Here is a 19,917-nt window from a genome sequence, read left to right on the forward strand (position 1 = left end):
CGGGAGGGGAAGAGAGAGACAGAGAGGAAAGCGCAGCGGAGGGGTGGAGAAGCAAATGGGCGCTTCTCCTGTGTGCCCTGGCCGGTAATCGAACCCGGGTCCTCCGCACGCTAGGCGGACGCTCTACCGCTGAGCCAACCTGCCAGGGCCTAGAATAGCTTTTAAAAGAATGGCCAAGAGAGGAAAGAGAAGCACAAAAAAGAATAAATGCCAAAGGGAAGAGACTCACGTCAACTGAAATTCAAACCTGACAATAGCAAACCAATCAGTCAGCTGTTTTTACTGATAAGCCCACAACTAGTTTATCTGTTCCAGTGTGGGTTTTGTCAACATGAAGAGCTTTAACGATATGATCTAATTTTGAACCTCAAAAGTTATTTGTCAAAATATCCTCACTGGACCACGTAAGGAGGAAGAAAAATAAATCATATGAAAAAGCTTCAAATAGGAATTTTAAAGAGCTGGGGCTCTAGTCTCTCGAAGAGTTACTGAGATATCAAAATAGCAGTTCTGATTATGTCCAGGAAAGTGTCTTTCAGACCAGTGTTACTCTTAAGTGTGGCCTGAGGTCTGGAGGCATTGGGTTGCTTGTTAGAATGCAAATTCCCAAGACCCAACACTGATCTCCTGAATGAGAATCATTGAGATGGGGCCCAGCAGTTTGTTTTACAAGGTTTCCATATGATTCTTCTGTGCACTAAAGTTTGCAAAGCACAGAATTGAACCGTCACACTGCAAAAATCAATTCAATAGGCGGTGACCAGCATTTCACTAAAGTGAAATGGAATGGAAGAGGGTGTGCATCCTATGAAGCATGGCCATGATTCATAAAACCTGTTTCAGCGCTCTATGTGTTTAGGGGAGGCAGCACTTTTTTGAAGAACTGATATGGTATATAATAAAGAAGCTACAAATTTTCAATGAAGTCAGAACTGCTTGGTTGGCAATAAAACATATTGACAGCTTAATGTGGATTCCCGTCTGGAGAGAGATTGAGGAGAGAGGAAAAAAGGCCAAAGAAAGAACCTTGCAGGCCAAAATTTTATAACTCCAGAATCCTTGTGGGGAAAAAAAACCCCAAAAGGCCTACCCAGAGAGAAAATGGAAGGGACATCTACCACAGGGGAGATGTCAAGGAGGATAAGGACAAGATCAAGAAACAATTATTTAAGTAGAAATAGTCTTTCACTCACAGATTATTTATTGTACTGTCACAGGTGCCTGTGGTAGCTGCTGGGGTACAGACGTGAGGTCTATCACGGACTAGATTGTTTAGTGACAAGCAAGATCAATAACAACATAATAACATGATCAGTGCAGTAAAGGAAAACATTATTATTAACACAGCACTGACCAGAACACTGAAGCCAGTCTGTGATAACAGGTTGGGAGTGGGATGACAGGACATTGATATGAAAAGGGCATTTAATCGAAGTGATGACCACATCTTAACATGGCACTGTATTTCAAAACCAATCAGTGATTACCTAGACCAGTGGTTCCCAAACATTAGCATGCATCAGAATCTCTTTGAGAGCTTGTCCAAGCACTGCTGACTCAGTGGCTGTGGGATGGAGCCAGAAGATCGGCCTTCTTGACAATTCCTTGGCAAGGCAGATACTGATGATTTCAGGACCATACTTTGAAGATCACTGATCTAAATTTCTGAATTAGGAGTTGTGCTAGATGGTGTTTCTAAAAACATACTTTAAAGCAAATAGAATCTAGCCAATCTACAGCATGTGCACACACACATCAATTATTACATTTTGCTAGCTTAATGACTCACTATACATTTTTCTAACAATTTTTATTGTAAACTGTTTAAGACTTAATACTTAGCTTACGCATTTGACAGACAACAGTTCAAGTGTGTGGCAAAGACATGCTTGGTATGTGCTTGCCAAAACTATTTCCTTTTCTTCCTGGGCACACTGATAAAACCTATTTCCTGTCCCCTTTGCAGTTAAGTTAGATCATGTGACTGATTTCTGTCAACATGAATTTTGGGCAGGAGAGATGCAAACCCTTCCAGGCTTGGCCACATCTTCTTTCAATTATCTGCCTTATTTCTTCGGCAGTCAGGTGTGCATCTACTGTGGTAGATGCTGGGGTACAGATGGGAGACCTATCATGGACCGAATTGTTTAGTGACAAGATCAATAACAATAACATGATCAGTGCGGTAAAGGAATACATCATTATTATTAACACCGCACTGAGCGGGAATACTGAAGCCAGTCTGTGATAATGGCTTGGGAGTATTTGTTCAAATCAGCATTTGTAATTTTTTCTATTAGCAGTAGGTTCTTAGGGTATTGGTAACAGTTTCCTGCTGGGCGAAAGTTTTACATTGAAGGCCTCATTCAATAAAAGGTAAATCAAATCAAATCAAATCAAATCACTAAATCAAGTTCTTAAATGGGAACTCGTCATGCTGGTAACCATGCTGGCCTTTCAAACCTTTCTCTGCTGATTTCATGAAGTTCATACACAGGATGCAAGAATTTTAGATTTGCAATGAATACTTTGTTTCCATTCTCAGATTATATATGTCCCTAGAGTACCTCATATTTATATAATATATACAGACATATAGCAAACCAGAGTTTTTCTTATATTAGTTATTTTCCATACAAACAACTGTAAACCTACACTTGTATATCTATATCTATTTGTATATTCTCCTTGTTTAAAAAATTGATTCTCATATTTCAAAGTGATCATAATCATTACAAATATAAAAAAAAGACAAAGTATTTATTTTGGTAGTTTATACAAAGAAAACACCAGTTGCTATTATTTGCATATACAGAACACTTCAGGCATTTTCAAAACGGGAGGGTGAGACCAGCCTGGCCACTGGACATACAGATCATGCTCTGCTTCAAGACATTACATCACAGGACTGGCCCGAAAGTTTTAATAAATTCCATTTTAAAGAAATTGTTCGGTCTTAAGGCTGCAGGTGCCCTAGGGATTTACTACAAACGTCCCAGGAAGAAACTAAAGTCAAAAAAGGTAAATAATTTGACTACAGTAATTTAGTTTTGGTCCGAGACCTATACCCCAGGTCTCCTCTGTAAATTGGGCGCAGCTTTCTCTGCATCGCAGTTCTTCCCCTGCAACTGAAGGTCAGACTGGATTATCCTGAGGTCTTCCAATTCTGCTCTTCCTCCTGGACAGAGGGATGTTTTGATGGAATTCAAAACATCAGAGGGCTAATTCGGATCAAATTGGTTTCTGCTGCCTTCTTGGTTCTTTTGTTTTCAATATTCTGTCTTTTATCACCAGCACTGTTGAGGTTCTGTTTCAAATAAAAGATACACTCATTTAATAACATTAACAAGGAATTTAACACCCAAACAAACTGATTGGCTCGGGATACAGTACACAGCCATTTCCAGTCTGGAAAAGGTGAAGGAGACACACCGCGTCGGGTGCCCACGTGCAGGAGGTGGAGCGGCCTTCTGGTTGGTGCCAGGAGGGGCTAGTTCCTCCAATCGGCGTGGGGCCCACGAAGGAGGGCGGGGCCAGGGACCTGTCGATCACCGAGTCCGCGGGAGGCAGCACCTACCGTGCTGCGGTACCCCGTCTTGGCAGCACTGGGGAGGGAAGGCCGCGGCTGAGGGAGGCGGGGCCAGGCCTGCGGGAGCCAATCTACCCGGCGGCACGAGGGCGGGGGCGGGGTCACCGCGCGCGACCCAAACACACAGGCCCCTGCTCACCCTCACGCCGCGCTGCTCCCCGCCTTCCGGTGCAAAGGCCGGGCAACCTCCACCCCCACCTCCGAGGGCCCGGCCGCCCCCCGCTGCTCGTCCGCGGGCGCAGCGCGGCGGCGGTTGCGGGAAGCGCGCGCCGCTCTTCCCTCCCCTTGTCTGTGCACTCGTCACGCGCCACCCGTTTTTCCTCTTTCTCCGTTAATAACAGCTGGGCGGCTGGGGGAGGAGGGAAGGTGGCCCCGGCGGAGTCTGGGCGGGCGCCTCCCACTCAGCCGCCGGCCGCCGTGGGAGCTGGAGGATGGCGGCGGTAGCAGCGGCCGCCCGGGAGGAGGCGTTGCCGAGGCCCGGGGCGCAGAGCGCGGCGGCGGCGGCAGAGAGCGGCAGCAGCCCGTCGCGGCGCAGCAGAACCGAAACCAGCGGCAGTCGCACGGCCACCTGAGCTGCCCCGCCCGCCGGAGCCCGCGAGCGGCGCCCGCCGGAGCCCGGACCCTCTTCCTCCCCGCCTCTCCGCTGCGTCTCCCGTGTCCGCCGCCGCCTCGAAGAGGAGCGCGCCGGGCGCTGAGCGCCCCTCGGGGCGCCGGGCGGCGACCCTGGACGTGCGGGCTGCCCCCGGGGCCGGCCGCGGCGCCTTGGCCCTGCCCTCCCGCTCCTGCTCCCGCTCCCGCGCTCGCTCCCGCCCTCCCGGCGCTCTGGGCGCTGCGCGCGGGCCCGGCCCGGGGCAGGGCGGACATGGGCGCCAAGCAGAGCGGCCCGGCCGCCGCTAACGGCCGCGCCCGCGCCTACTCGGGCTCGGATTTACCTTCCAGCAGCAGCAGCGGCGGGGCCAACGGGACCGCGGGCGGCGGTGGCGGCGGCGGCGGCGGCGGGCGCGGGCCGCGGCCGCCGGGAGGTTCCCGGCTCAGGTGTCCGGCGCGCACCAGCCCAGCGCCTCGGGCGGCGCCGCGGCGGCCTCGGCGGCTCCGCGCAGCCGCTCCCTCGGCGGGGCGGTGGGGGCCGCGGCGTCGGCGGCCCGCGGCGCGCAGTCCTCCTTCAGCATCCCCAACAGCGGCGGCGGCCAGTACGGCTCGCAGGACTCGGTGCACAGCAGCCCGGAGGACGGCGGCGGCGGCGGCGGCGGCAGGGACCGGCCGGCGGCCGGGGGCCCGGGCGGGCCGCGCCTGGTCATCGGCTCCTTACCAGCGCACCTCTCGCCGCACTTGTTTGGAGGTACGGCCCCTCCCTCCCCGGCTCGCTCGCGGGCTCCCCGGCGGCCACGCGCGGCACGTGGGCCGCGGCCGCGTTTATTTTTACCCTTCTTTTCTCCTTCAGCCTGAGCGCCCGGGTTTGGCCGCGCTGCCCGGCCCGGTCACCCTCCTGCGAGGAAAGTCGCCACTTAGCCCCAGGGACGCTGCCACGGCCAGACCGTCGTGTTTGTGTTTTAAGTGTGTGCACCCTTACCTCTAAGTGGCTCCCCCGGACAGAACGTCCTGCTTTCCCGGGGAGCAGCCAGGAGCAAGTACTGTTTTAAAACAAACCAACGCAGCAGCCCTGGTGCTTGTGGCTTTTAGTATCAGGAAGTCAGAAGACCCGTTGCTAAATGTAGTTTTATCTTGGGACTCGAGTGGTGAGCAGTTTTTAAAGGCCGAGAGTCCGAGGGTCTCAGGAAACATGAGTATTTGAAAATGGAGGAAGTTATCACCTTTGGACTGATTGTTAATATAATACAAAACTGGAGTTCTTAAGCCTGTGCAGATGGTCCCACCTACTATGCACCCTTTAACTGGATGAATGTGTTAATGGAAAGTATATTTTTAACCCCAGTAAACTGCTACTTTAGGTAATGGCTTATGTGAGTCCTGCTTAATTTGGACAACGTTTAAAAAATTGAAAACAGTTTAAGGAGAGGAACCAGTAATTACGACAACTTTGCCTGCAAGGTGCAGTTGAAAGCCCAGGTGCTTTTGAAAAGCACTGTTGACTTGAGTTCAGGAAAAGTCACTTGTGAAGAATGGAAATTTTTAGTAGCAAAGGATCTGTAGAAAGAGGAGGAAGGGCGCACTTGATTTGAGGAAAAGAAATTGGACCTCTTCAATTATGTTTAGTAGTGAGCTCCTTCACCTCAAAACAGTTATAGGAAATGAATGAAGACACTTCTCTTTTCCCAGTTCATGGAGGGGAGAAATAAAAGTTAAATCTGGTTGGAGATACTGACTGTAGAAGATAAACTCATACCATTAAGTATTCTGATAACATTCATAATTGAGCCCAAACTGTGCACGTGCCATCCTCTCCATTTCTGTGCCTCTGTTACTCCTGTGTTTATAAATACGAGAAATGTGAGTAGGGAGTTGGTCAAGTGGGATGTTCAATAATGTAATTTATCTGTGCTGATATTCTGTACTGTCAGCCTTCACATTAGCATAAATTAAAAATGGGAATGTCATGTTTATTTTTTCCATTTTTAAAATACTGCTTTGCATATTCAATATAGAACAACTCTTTAACTGTCTTATTTTAATTACTTGTTATAAAGTCATCTTAGTGTGTAAATAAGTGTATTAACGTTTCCTAAAATTGAGCCACTTAAAACATTTTTTTGTTTTTGAGAAAAAGAACTAGAGTTTTCCTTCCTGTGATTTGATTATAATGAACACAGTTGAAGGTAGTGTAGTCTCCACATTGAGGAATAACAAAAGACAGATTTTGAGAATGGGAAATTAGTGCAATAATAAAAGGTAAGCTTTTTTTAATAAGCTTTTTTATATATTTATCTTTTTAAAATGAAAATTTGCATTTAGCAGTTATGATCATCAGAAGATGTAATGTTTAAAAGCTTGCTAAAGAAGGGGTAATAGGAAATGGCTTGTCAAATCAATAGTTGTTTCCTTAGTATACTGATTGCTGTCTTTTTTATTTTTACTTATTTAAGGGCTGATTCCCTCTAACAAAAGAGTCGGTGCATTCCAGTGAGAGCAGGGGACAAATAGTTGACAGCCATTACTTCACAGTAAATTAGCAAATGAAAAAGACCTCATTGCGGAAAGTTAGAGGTAAAGCACTTATCTGTTTTCTTATCTAAGTTCCTGGGTTTGTGCACTTAGTTCTTTTAATACTTGTGCAGTTAGGGTAATTGAGGCCTAGTAGCAGACAGTGACACTGAGGAGCTCCTGGCAGTCTTCAGTAACCTTGTTTCTGTAGGGAATTGAGCCCTGGTGGCCAAGGCACCTCTTTTATACAATGAACTTTTTCTCCTATGCGTTTAGGAGGATTCTAGTTATACATCATTCTTGGAAAAATTGATTAGTCTGCCAATGAGGAACCCCAGTTGAGAAAGGCTACCCCAGTTGAGAAAGGCTGGAGGGGGATGAGAGGTAGTGCTTGTTCCTATTATATGTTGGGAATAATCATAGTGCTGGTACCTTAAATCCTAGCTGAGACAGGAATGTAGAGTTCATGTGAAAATGCATCTTGCTAGTGACATTGCTTTAATGCGACTTTCACCTCAAAATCAGTGGGTGGTTTATCAGGGAAACTTAGTAGAATAGAAGCATGCTTCTCATCATCACAAGATTAGGGAGCCAAGTAAAGATTCTCACTATTTTAGAAATTAGACTCGAGTATACTTCATATTGATTTAACGTTTTAGTATGTATTATATTGTTTATTCAGTTACAAATTGTACAGATGTTATGGCATATATCAAGTAACTATATCTGAATAATAAGGAATACTGTATTTCTGGAATGAGTGGAAATTTTTTACTGTAGTTTTGTAAAACTTATTTTAATTGATGTTTGTATTAATAACATCTAATAAGGAAATATGGTACTAATAAGATTCAAAATTATTCTCTTATGGGCTGTCATGTAATTTATAGAAAAGGAAAACCTAAACCAATACCACTTTTTTTTTTTTAATTTAGGCATCTAGCAAGGTGAATTGTTACTCGTTCTATCAAAATTTACTACCAAATTGAATGAGGTTTTCTTTGTTGGTTTGTTTTGCTCTCTCTTGCATATGATTTTGGCTGTGTATACTCATTTAATTCTCTCTAGAGAGGTGCTTAATCCAGGTGTTGTAGTTTACAGAAACTTCCTAGAACTGAGTTGATTATGAGAATATAATTATAATACATACAGGAGTTTCAAGGTGAGGCAGGTTTTTTTGTTTTGTCTATTTTCAGACTACTGAGTTTAATACTATTAAAGTGAACAACAGTGTTCTCTTGTCTGTCATCTTTGTTTTAAAACAGGTCTTAAGGATATAGTCTAATATTTAAAAGTTTAGTGGTATCTCACAGAGGATTTTTTCTTTTTGGCTTTATGTCTACATTTTTCCACTGTCAAGTGGCTAATGTTCATGAAAGTAATTATTATAGGTGGTAATGATCCAGTCTAATGATCTAGCAAGGATGGGGGAGGTAAGTAAATTGGACTATAAAAATATACCAGTGTTTGGAGATTATTTCTAGAGAAATTATATTGCCTTCTCAAAACATCCTTGAGTCAGGGAGTGAAAATGTAAACTGAATTAATCTAGACAATTAACTAGGGGTACTCCCCTGATTGGCTTGTGTGTGTGTGGGTGTGGTGCTCTCCGAGTACTCAGTAGGATGATAGTAATTCAGGTGCCTCCTTAGATGGAAAGAGTGGGGGTTATCTCTTAAAACTGAGTCTTTCTAGGCAGATTTATTTCTCTTAATCTTCAAGGCAGATGTGGGCTTTCAAGGTGTTAGATTTCCATTAATTAACTGTTAGTGAATTGTTCTCATTCATTACTTCCTACCAGTATCTAGTGCCAAAGCACTTGCGTTTTGGATATTGTGATTAATCTACTATTCCCAAATGTTCTTTTCCTCAATTGAAGATTTTTATGAGGTTTAAGGAAGAAAATGACACTTCCAACCACTATCCCCGTCACCCCCAAAAAACAAAAACTCGGGTGTTTGAGTTTCTCACTTGTAATTCCACATACTTTGAACACTGTAGGCGATACCTTGTGTTTTATGCTTTTTGTGCTAGAATGTGGGGTCTGTAGTGGAAGCTGCTGCCTTGGGGCTATTTTGAAAGTTCTCTTTTGACTGTAAGGTGGACGGCGGGCTGGAGGGAGGAGTGGTTTGTGCTGCACAGGGCCCCCGCCGGGTGTGAGAGCGGCCTGACCTGAGTACTTTTGACTGTAAGGTGGATGGCGGGCTGGAGGGAGGAGTGGTTTGTGTTGCACAGGGCCCCCGGGTGTGAGAGCGGCCTGACCTGAGTACTTTTGACTGTAAGGTGGATGGCGGGCTGGAGGGAGGAGTGGTTTGTGCTGCACAGGGCCCCCGTCGGGTGTGAGAGCGGCCTGACCTGAGTACTTCTGATGCTTCCCTGTCTGCAAAGCCGGCAAGAGCTCTGCTCTTTTACCAACAGGTAGTGTCTCCAGCAAAGTCCCCTCCAATTTGATTGTTTTGCCTGGTAACCAGTAAGTAGATTCTTACTTACTTTCTGGTTACCAATACCATCAATTAGACACCAGCCTTTTCATACTTACTATTGCTCTTGTGACTACAGAGGAATTGCCTTCATGTTACACTTATTTCACATACTGGGTATATGTATAATTGCGTCTGTCAGCATATGGGTTAAAAGGAAAGCACAGGAACTGCTTTATGTAACAGTACTTCCTCAATGTTTTGATTTTGCATGTACTTGACTGGTATTCACTAATGAATTAAGTTTGTTTTATGTTTATTTAACTGTTTAGAAATTGGAGGAAACACGCCCTTTGTGTGAACAGAGGTTTCAGAAATACCTTAGATTCTGATTTTGTTAGTTTTCATGCTGCTTATTAACAAATCACTGTAAATTTAGCTGCCTAGACCTGGTGGTACCTGACTGAATGTATTATCTCACAGTTTCTATGGGTTGGGAGTCTGGGTGCAGCTTAACTTGAGTTCTCTGCAAGAATATGATCAAGGTGTTGGCCAGAACTGGGTCGGTACCGGAAGACTGAGGGGATAGGGTCTGCTTCTGAGCTCCCTCCCTCCCTCCGGTTGTTGGTCGAGTTCATGTCCTCATGGTTGTTAAGCTCAGGCAGCTAGCTTCTTCAAAGCCAGCGAAGGAGAGAGCCGGCCAGGATAGGCTGGTGCTGCGCTTTTGTGTAAATATGTGCATGTGATCACATACAGCCTGTTGTCTTGGCGGCATTCCATTGGTTAGAACAAGTCACGGGTCCTGCTCACACTCAAGACACAGGGGTCACTGGGCAGTCTAAAGTTTGTCTGCCCCATTGATTATAGACAAGTTGACCAGCTCTTCTAACTTTAAACTCAGTTTTATTTACTTTGAAAAACTAATATATGTGGTAACTGTGGATTTAGTGAACAGGAATTGCTCCTCTTCTGGGCCTGGGCATGGTGTTTTTTAGGGTACAGACATAAGGCTTCCTGTTCTTGTTCAGCTCTCAGTTGAGACTGTTACATACTGCTAACAAATGCTGTAGTAGGACTGTTAACAATGCTTTGTAGGACACTGTCTAGGGCAAAGAATACTTCACAGAAGAAGGTAACATTTGAACTGTTTTTGAAGTATTTAGAAGTTTTATGCAGGGATAACACTATAGACTCAAAGAAGCACCTGCAAATGCCCAAGATTTTGATGGTGCATACTAAAAAATTAAATGTATCTGGATTGTAGGGTTCAAGGAGGAATAATGAACATGAAGCTCGAGAGCCAGACCAGGCAGTGGCGCAGTGGATAGTGTTGACCTGGGCCGCTGAGGACCCAGGTTTGAAACCCTGAAGTTGCTGGCTTGAGCCACAGGCTCACCAGCTTGAGTGTGAGGTCGCCAGCTTGAATGTGGAATCATAGACGTGACACCACGGTTGCTGGCTTGAAGCCCAAGGTCACTGGCTTGGCTGCCCCCCCCCCCCAAGGCACATGTGAGAAAGCAATCAATGAACAACTAAGATGACACAATAAAGAATTGATGCCTCTCATCTCTCTCCCTGTCTGTCCTTCTCTCTTTCTCTCTACCACTCCCCCTTTCCTCTCTCGCTAGAAAAAAGCAGAACAACAAAAACATGAAGCTAGAAAAGTAGGTTTGGACCAGTTGTTGAAGGATTTTATAGTGTTCTAAGTTGGTTTAACCTAGCCAAGTTTTAAAGCAGGTAGGTATCATGATGGGGCCGGAGGGCCATTATAATCATGGCTTAAGTGGGTGGCATATCCCTTATTGTTTCTTTCTCATTTTGTTTGTTTTTTCTCCTAGCTGCTTAGTTCATTTATTCTTTTAAGTGTGGCTTTAACATTTTAAGGTGGTAAATTTATTTTTTTGTTACATCTAGTGTTAACTAGAATTAATACATTGTGGTCAGAGAATCTTAAGATGTTTTCAGTTGCAAATGATAGAAACACAGCTCAGATAGCATTAAGGGGATAATGTATTGTCTCAAATTATTAGAAAGGATGCAAAGACAGCTCACGGAATTGAAGGAGCATGTGAAGGAACCCGGATCCCTGGAGCTGAAATGAGCAATTGTGTGTGTGCCCCACCCACGGCCTGGTCTCCTTCTGCGGCTTACCTAGCATGGGCCTTCCTTAAGCTGGTGGCCTGCAGGTTTCCTGCTATGTCCCTTCACCTGTGAGTCTGAGAGGCCTGAAGGGAGGATTTTGTTCCACCTCCAACCTCCAGCAGAAGGGCTCTGATTTGCCCAACCTAAGCCATGTGCCTCTCCGTAGATCAGTGAGGAAGCCAAGGAGGTGGAGTGCTGTGTGTGTGTGCAGGCTGCATTCTGATCATGTGAGGGAGAGCTTGGGTCTTTAAGCTGGGCTTCGTGACTTGCGTCCATTCACACTGTGTGACCTTAAGCAAGTTATTTAACCTCTCTATACCTTATAACAAGGGTCAGGAACCTTTTTGGCTGGGAGAGCCATGAACGCCACATATTTTAAAATGTAATTCTGTGAGAGCCTTACAATGACCCGTGTACGTTACTCATTATCCAATAAAAATTTGGTGTTGGTCTGGAGGACAGCTGTGATTGGCTCCAGCCACCCACAACCATGAACCGTGAGCGGTAGGAAATGAATGGATTGTAATAAATCAGAATGTTTTATATTTTTAACATTATTTTTTTTATTAAAGATTTGTCTGCGAGCCAGATGCAGCCATCAAAAGAGCCACATCTGGCTTGTGAGCCATAGGTTCCCAACCCCTGCCTTATACCTTAGTTTTCTCATTTCTAAAATCAGGATAAAATGAATACTTGCTTTGTAGTATTAAGAAGATTAAGGTAATTTACATAAGGTACAGTATACCTGTGTATTTTTAATGAACGTTTGAACCTCTCTATCAAAAATGAAAGCATTCAAGACTCCCCCCCCACACACACCACATCCTACCTCTAGGAGCATCGTGTACTTTCCTCTGCTCAGCTTTGCAGAGTTTGCAAAAAGTATCCAAAATTTTAGTTTTAGTCTTTATTATTGTTTGTATATATGTCTTCTATGCCTAAGAATCTGCCCCGAATATTTGAATTAAATTTTATTGCACATTTACTGTGCTAGTCACGTGGCAAAAAAACTTTGTAAATATTCATTGTTCAAAATATATTTGATAACAAGGTTATTTGTCACCAAATTATTGTGTATTTAAGTCCTATATAAAAACTTACTGCTTCAGAAAGAAGTAATGTTTTATTTGCATAAAGAAAATACATATAAACTGAATTTTGAACCAAAGGAAATAGGCGTAATGTGGATTGTACAAATGGGTACTATTATAAAATTGTCTTAGAAATAAAATTATGTTGTGCTTAATAGCTCTTATAACCCTTTGTGCTACAAGATATTTTTAATCAATCAGAATGTGTTTGTGGGTGGATGGAGATGGTTGGGATGGTTGGTGAGAAATTAAGGCAGGTCAGTCTTTGTTAGGTGTGTGCTACTTCTCCAGGGCAGAATCTGCAAAATTTAGCATTTTTATAGTTACTGAATGATTTGCTGCATCGCAGGCAACCTGGATGATGTGGCATTTGATAAAGCAGTTCACTGCTTCTGCTGGCGCTTTGGCACCCTCCAGTCTGAGAGCTGTGCAGTCTGGATTTGGAGTTCTCCAGATTTCTTAGCCATCGTAGCACTTCTTCAGAAACAGTGCATTTGTCTCCTTGAAATCTCAGTTCCTTACAAACTCCTACTGTTTACTTCTTCCACCATCTTGCCCTATACAGAGTCATTCAGAGAAATGTCATTAATTTCTTTAAAAAAGAACTAAAAAGAATATTTACAGACCACTTTTTGTGTCCATAAATATTAAACTAATACCAGCACTCATATAGTAATTTATGGATTAAGAAAGTGTTTTCATATACATTACGTTAAGTCTCATAAGAAGTGTGTAAGGCTTTTATTTGGAGCTGAGAATCACAAGTTAAATGAAATATATGCTGTTGTATTTTAAGTATTATTTGTTCTATATCTTAGTTTTGAAGTGTATGGAACCTAACTAACTTTATTCTATTAATTTAGCATCCTATGCACACTTGGTTGTTTTTCTTTTCCTGCAGAATTTTGTGAGTTTTTAAAAATTGGTTTAGTGTTATGTGTAGTCCCCAGACCCTCTCACAGATGTATAAATCTCTCATTTTGTTCATAAACTAAATATTCTGTGAATTTCATCTTGTTAAGTCTCTTCTGGGACCTTCTGACCAGCTCCTTTCTGAATTAGTTATCACTTGAGGTCTCTGTTCATTATCATCTGGGGGTCCCACTTGCGTCTTATTCTTTGGAATCATGTCTTTTCTTTCTTTCTTGATGTATTTAATCATTTTTAGTGGAACAGCATTTTTTATATCTTACTGAGAATGTGTTTGAAGTAAAAGACATTAACACTTCAGTGTCTGCAAGAAAATATTTTGTTCCTGTTTTTTCTTCCTTGATATATTTCATTATTTTTAATAGAACACCATTTCCTATATCAGGGGTTGGGAACCTTTTTGGCTGAGAGAGCCATGAACGCCACATATATTAAAATGTAGTTCCATGAGAGCCATACAATGACCCGTGTACCTTACATATTGTCCAATAAAAATTTGGTGTTATCCCAGAGGACACCTGTGATTGGCTCTAGCCACCCACAACCATGAACATGAGCAGTAGGAAATGAATGGATTGTAATACATGAGAATGTTTTATATTTTTAACATTATTATTTTTATTAAAGATTTGTCTGCGAGCCAGATGCAGCCATCAAAAGACCCACATCTGGCTTGTGAGCCATAGGTTCCCGACCCCTGTCCTCTATCTTACTGACAAAGAATGTGTGTGAAGTAAAAAGACATTAAGACTTCAGTGTCTGAAAGAATATATTTTGTTTCTTCCCTCTCTCTTTTTTTTTTTTCATTTTTCCGAAGCTGGAAACGGGGAGGCAGTCAGACAGACTCCCGCATGCGCCCGACCGGGATCCACCTGGCACGCCCACCAGGGGGCGATGTTCTGCCCCTCTGGGGCGTCGCTCTGTTGCATCCAGAGCCACTAGCACCTGAGGCAGAGGCCACAGAGCCATCCCCAGCGCCCGGGCCATCTTTGCTCCAATGGAGCCTCGGCTGCGGGAGGGGAAGAGAGAGACAGAGAGGAAGGAGAGGGGGAGGGGTGGAGAAGCAGATGGGTGCTTCTCCTGTGTGCCCTGGCCGGGAATCGAACCCGGGACTCCTGCACGCCAGGCCGACGCCCTACCGCTGAGCCAACCGGCCAGGGCCTCTTCCCTCTCTTGATTGATAGTTTGGCTTGGTACAGAATTCTAGGTTGGAACTTATTTTCCCTCATCATTTTAAATGTGTTGTCTTGCTTTCTGGCTTCTGGTGTTGCTGTTGAGCACACTGTCGTCATTCTAGTTATTGATCCTTTGTATGAAATGTCTCTTCTTCCCACCCCCCAACCCAAGCTTTTAGGATTTTCTTTACGCTAGGGTTATACAATATCATTATATGTTATATGTCTTGGGTTGTGTTCATCCATTGCACTGCATATTTGAGTTTTTTATTTCCTCGACCAGTTTCTTGTCTCATTATTTCTATGTTGGACACCCGGAGAGAGCCTTTGCTTTATTATTTTCTTTTTTTAATGTCTTTGTTTTTGTTGTGCTAGGGGGATTTTCCCCTCAACTTTTTTATAGCCCTTTAGTTGTTTTTTTTTGTTTGTTTCTATAATAATGATTTTTTTAATCTTCTGAAGCTTTAAAAATAATTTTTGTCATACACTCTTGTTTTTGTTTTGTGGGTTATTTTCTAGGAATATTAATGATACATATATATGTGTAGAATTTGTTTTTCTCCCTTATTACTCAGTTTCTTTCCAGTTGCTTTTTCTCATTGTTTGGTTTCATTGGATAGGTTTTTTTCTTCAAATGTTTGTAGATCATTGGCTGAGTTACACGTACCTTAAATAAAGTAAGGCACTAAAACTGATTAGAAGCTTTTCATGAATGTGGGGTCATCTCTGTGGGACTTTCTTTGGAGTTTTAAATTACTATCTTTCCTCTTGGTTTTGGTTATATCATATATTCCAGAGTGTCTTTTCTTTCTTTCTCTCTCTCTTGTTTATTTATTTTGCCTGGTGGACATACATTTTTATACCAGGGTTCTAGGAGCAGGGTGAGAAGAAAATTGAGTCTTAACACTCAATATGGCCCTTTAATCGTCGTATTCAGGAGGTACCTATGCCTTTCAGTATTTCTGTTGTCCCCAATTGCAGACACTTGACCCTCTCCACAGACTGGAGTCTGATGCCGAGTTGGGGAGGAACAGTTGCCTGTTTGCTTGAAGTCAGGGAGGACAACTGGGCAGCCCTAACTGCTTCTTACACACATGCAGTAAATACTTGTTTTTAGGTCTCTTTGTTCCTGACAGTATTGTGCTTGGTGTTAAATAAGATTGCTTCTTTGCTTTCCTAGTTCCACAAGTAAAGTTACCATTTATTTTTTTTAATAGTTTAGAGGTATTGCTTTTATTTTTGTTTTCTCTATCTTTTAGGCTTATTCCCTTAAAAAATAGTTTTTTTTAATGGTTTTAGGATGTTCTGAGCAGAGAAGGATAAATTTGATCAGGCAGGCAGTCATCTTTAACTGCAAGTCCTTTTTAATTGCAGAAGAAATAGGAATCCATTTCCATGAAATTGAGACAATTCGGGTACAGTGAAAGTCACTTTCATTTCTCCTCTGGTGATTCCATTTTCTCCCCAGATGTCACAATTATCATTTTTATATAAATACACCCAAACATTTTAATAAATTCAGGCACATACTTTTAAGTATGGAGAAAAAGTTTTATTTTGTATGTGATTTTGTGATGGAGGCTGTTACTGTCAAGAATGTGGTCATACTTATTCTTCTGTAGGAGGATATATAAATGTAACAACTAACTGCTTAGTGCTCATTGTACATAAAATGCACATACTGTGGTTTATTGAACACTTGTCTTGGTAAGCATATAGGATGTTTATACTTCCTGTAGGGCAAGTAAGTTTGTAAAATTTGTGTTTGATTTTGCTCACTAATATATTGTTAAAAATGGCTGCTGCCCAGATATGTGATCTGTGAAACTGCTAATTACCTTCCTGCTTGGGAAGGGGCTTTGTTATGCTAATGTGAGCTGGAGGAGGTTTTTTGTGCCAAAAAGTTTTAAGAGAAGAAGGAGGAAGAAGGAGGCCATGTTTTTGCAGAGTTTGTGCAGAGAGGAGAAGGGAGGAGGTGTGCTGATGGGGAACAGAGGTGAGGGCTCTTGTGAGCTCCGCTGAGACTGGTGGGCCTTTGATTCTAGGAAAAACCGGAAAAGATTCTCCTGGTTGTGGAACCAGAGAATGTGTCAGTGGGTTTTGGTGCCCTCTGTTTGTTTTTACTCGCCGGCCTGTTGCGAGGCTAGAACAAAGGCATGGCCCACCAGTTTTTGGCTCTGCTGTTTCTTTACCCTCTGTCTGAACTCTAATGAGAACCTGCATGTGAATGGCCACAATGGCAGCGGCCCCTGGCTTTACACTTTCCAACTTTTCCAGTGTTATAATTACATGAATATGTACAGATATGGAGATCAGAGGAACAAAGTAGGTCTCACTGGATTAAAATCAAGGGTTTGGTAGTCTGCTTCTGGAGGTTGTGAGGGAGGACTGTTTGGGCTCATAATGGCTCTTCCGTCTTCAAAGTGAGCATATTGGCCAGGTCATTCTCAGACTGCCATAGCTCTGGTTTTGACTCTTCTGCCTCCCTCTTCAACGTGTTTTAGGAATACTTGTGATTAAGTTGGGCCTACCCAGATAATCTGGGATAATCTCCCTATTTTAGGATCAGTGATTAGCAGCAGCCTTAGTTCTGTTTTGCCATGTAACCCTCGGGGTTCCAGGGATTAGGTTGTGGACATCTTTGGAGGACCATTATCCTGCCCACCACACCAGGATAACTCTTGAATAGTCTTATTTAATGTAAATGCATATTTTTGGTGATATAATGGGTTATCAATAGGATAGACAAAAATGATTGAGATCAAATTGTAAAATATTTTGAATAAACTTTAATTAGCTATTAGCTCTTATACCTTAAAAAGTTATGAAGAATTCTTTATATAGAAGATGGTTAAGTGAGTATTTTTGAAATCTTGTATGGAACAATAAAAATCAGTGGAGTGGTAGAATGAAAAATATCTGATACACAAAATATTGCAACAGTCATCTTGTGTACTGTCAAATGAGTCAAAGCAGAGTTGTCTGTTATTTTTAGTCATATTAAATTAAATATGAAAATTACATCTAGTGATGGAAGTTCTTCGCATGCAGTTACTAGGTCTCTGAGGAGTTGATGGATAAACCTCAGATGGGAGAGAAGTTTTCCTTCGAAGTCGATACAACTAGCTTTATGCCCTTTGCCTTCATCTTCTCAGGCTTCAGTTTCCAAGATAAGCCAAAGAAGAACGAGGCTTGCTTTTTTTTTTTTTTTTCCTTCATTTTTCTGAAGCTGGAAACAGGGAGAGACAGACAGACTCCCGCATGCGCCCGACCGGGATCCACCCGGCACGCCCACCAGGGGCGATGCTCTACCCATCCTGGGCGTCGCCATGTTGCAACCAGAGCCACTCTAGTGCCTGAGGCAGAGGCCACAGAGCCATCCCCAGCGCCCAGGCCATCTTTGCTCCAATGGAGCCTTGGCTGCGGGAGGGGAAGAGAGAGACAGAGAGGAAAGCGCGGCGGAGGGGTGGAGAAGCAAATGGGCGCTTCTCCTGTGTGCCCTGGCTGGGAATCGAACCCGGGTCCTCCGCACGCTAGGCCGATGCTCTACCGCTGAGCCAACTGGCCAGGGCGAGGCTTGCTTTTTTTTTTTAAGCTGTGTCCATATTTTGTATTTATATACTAGTTTAAACAAATCCCATTCCTAACAAGCTCCAAAAGGTAATTAAATTGACTGTGTAAGAACAAACGATTAGGTCGCAGCCTGGAGACGCATCCTCTGTGGGCTGGTGTGCCGGAGGGAAACAGGGTGACACTTGTGGAGGGCGCATGCTGCTGGTTCAGCGGAGGATGTGGGTGTACTGTTGGGGGCGGGGTGTTATGTTCTACCAATACAAATATTGATCAACTTATGACCTGTCCAACTTATGACCATTCGACTTTACGACCACAATCGCTAGCCACAACTCCGCGTCTGGCAGCGCAAGCGTTGCCCAGCTGGGCCTACAACAGTGTGGACCAGCTTTCGGCAGCACTACCATCTCATCTCCACGTGCACCATTTCAACTGTTATCCCAGACTCAGTACAGCAATTTGTGTTTTGTGTCTTGGATATTTTCATCAGACCCCTCCCAAGATGTCTACCAAGAGGAAATTGTCTTTGCAAATATAAGGTCTACCGGAAAGTTCTGTCCGTTTCTATCACAAGTTTCGACAGGTAAGCACATGTTTATTTGGCACATGTGTGCCTCTCTCTTTTTATCACTTAATGTATACTTACTGATTGTAAGGTATGAAGGAAGAGGGCTTGGAGCCGCAAAGTGTGGAATAATAAACGGCTTTATTGAGTAGAGAGTGTACACCCTGCCCGGCAAGGTTCCCTGGTCCCGAGGAAAGAAAGATGGAGGTCAGGGAAGTTGCACGGATTAAACCGCATGGGAGATATTTAAAGGGTCCCTCTAGGGAAGTGGAGCTACTATGACGTGGTGAAATTTCACTGGCTGGCAGAAGATCCGCTTCTTTCCAAATGGGAAGCTTCCTTTGGCAGGCTTGATTGTGGGCGGTCCTAGCCAAAGTGGGCGGGTCTGAGTTCCCCACATGACTATGCCCCATTATCCACCGACCTTACACTGATGTAGCAAATTAACTAAAACAAAGTTGATTCACGTTAGTCTTATGTGTGAAGCGATAGTGTACCCATGGCTACTGATAAAGTTCATTTACGCCACTGTAATTTTTACGAATTTCAACTAGGAAGAAATGCTACAGAAGCATGTCTGTCTTATCCACCATATTCCCCGGACTTAGCACCCTCCGACTATCACTTGTTTTTGTCCTTACAAAATTTTTTGAAGGGCAAAAAATTCAAAAATGAAGAAGATATCAAACAAGCACTGGTTCAATTTTTCGCATCAAAAGATAAAATATTGGCCCTGGCCGGTTGGCTCAGCGGTAGAGCGTCGGCCTAGCGTGCGGAGGACCCGGGTTCGATTCCCAGCCAGGGCACACAGGAGAAGCGCCCATTTGCTTCTCCACCCCTCCGCCGCGCTTTCCTCTCTGTCTCTCTCTTCCCCTCCCGCAGCCAAGGCTCCATTGGAGCAAAGATGGCCTGGGCGCTGGGGATGGCTCTGTGGCCTCTGCCCCAGGCACTAGAGTGGCTCTGGTTGCAACATGGCGACGCCCAGGATGGGCAGAGCATCGCCCCCTGGTGGGCAGAGCATCGCCCCTGGTGGGCGTGCCAGGTGGATCCCGGTCGGGCGCATGCGGGAGTCTGTCTGACTGTCTCTCCCTGTTTCCAGCTTCAGAAAAATGAAAAAGAAAAAAGAAAAAAAAAAAAAAAGATAAAATATTTTTCAAAAATGGGATATACAAATTGCCCTCACGCTGGCAAGTAATCATTAATAATAATGACAATTATAATATTTAATAAAACTTATTAACGGTAAGACAAATTTGTATTTTGTTTTATTCCAAAAACGGACAGAACTTTCTGTTAGACCTTATATTAAACCAGTTGTACTGGTAATGCAGTG

The 19,917-nt window shown here is 43.7% G+C and overlaps 1 protein-coding gene and 1 long non-coding RNA gene across 2 annotated transcripts in view; one reads left to right on the forward strand and one right to left on the reverse strand.

Moving 5' to 3' along the window:
• Positions 1–1,183: 1,183 nt before the first annotated feature.
• On the reverse strand, positions 1,184–4,667 carry LOC136311057 (uncharacterized). The gene is made up of 2 exons (XR_010726676.1): positions 4,522–4,667; positions 1,184–3,307 (listed from the first exon to the last, which is right to left on the reverse strand). It is a non-coding gene; the product is annotated as an uncharacterized lncRNA (long non-coding RNA).
• ZNRF2 (zinc and ring finger 2) overlaps positions 3,738–19,917 on the forward strand; it is a 77,799-nt gene continuing 61,619 nt past the window's right edge. Inside the window, 2 exon segments of the mRNA XM_066240211.1 lie at positions 3,738–4,574; positions 4,577–4,928. Coding sequence (XP_066096308.1) covers positions 4,452–4,574; positions 4,577–4,928 — 475 coding nt within the window. The 5' untranslated portion in view covers positions 3,738–4,451.

The sequence above is a fragment of the Saccopteryx bilineata genome, chromosome 7 (genome assembly GCF_036850765.1).
Source record: "Saccopteryx bilineata isolate mSacBil1 chromosome 7, mSacBil1_pri_phased_curated, whole genome shotgun sequence".
NCBI classification, from domain to species: domain Eukaryota; kingdom Metazoa; phylum Chordata; class Mammalia; order Chiroptera; family Emballonuridae; genus Saccopteryx; species Saccopteryx bilineata.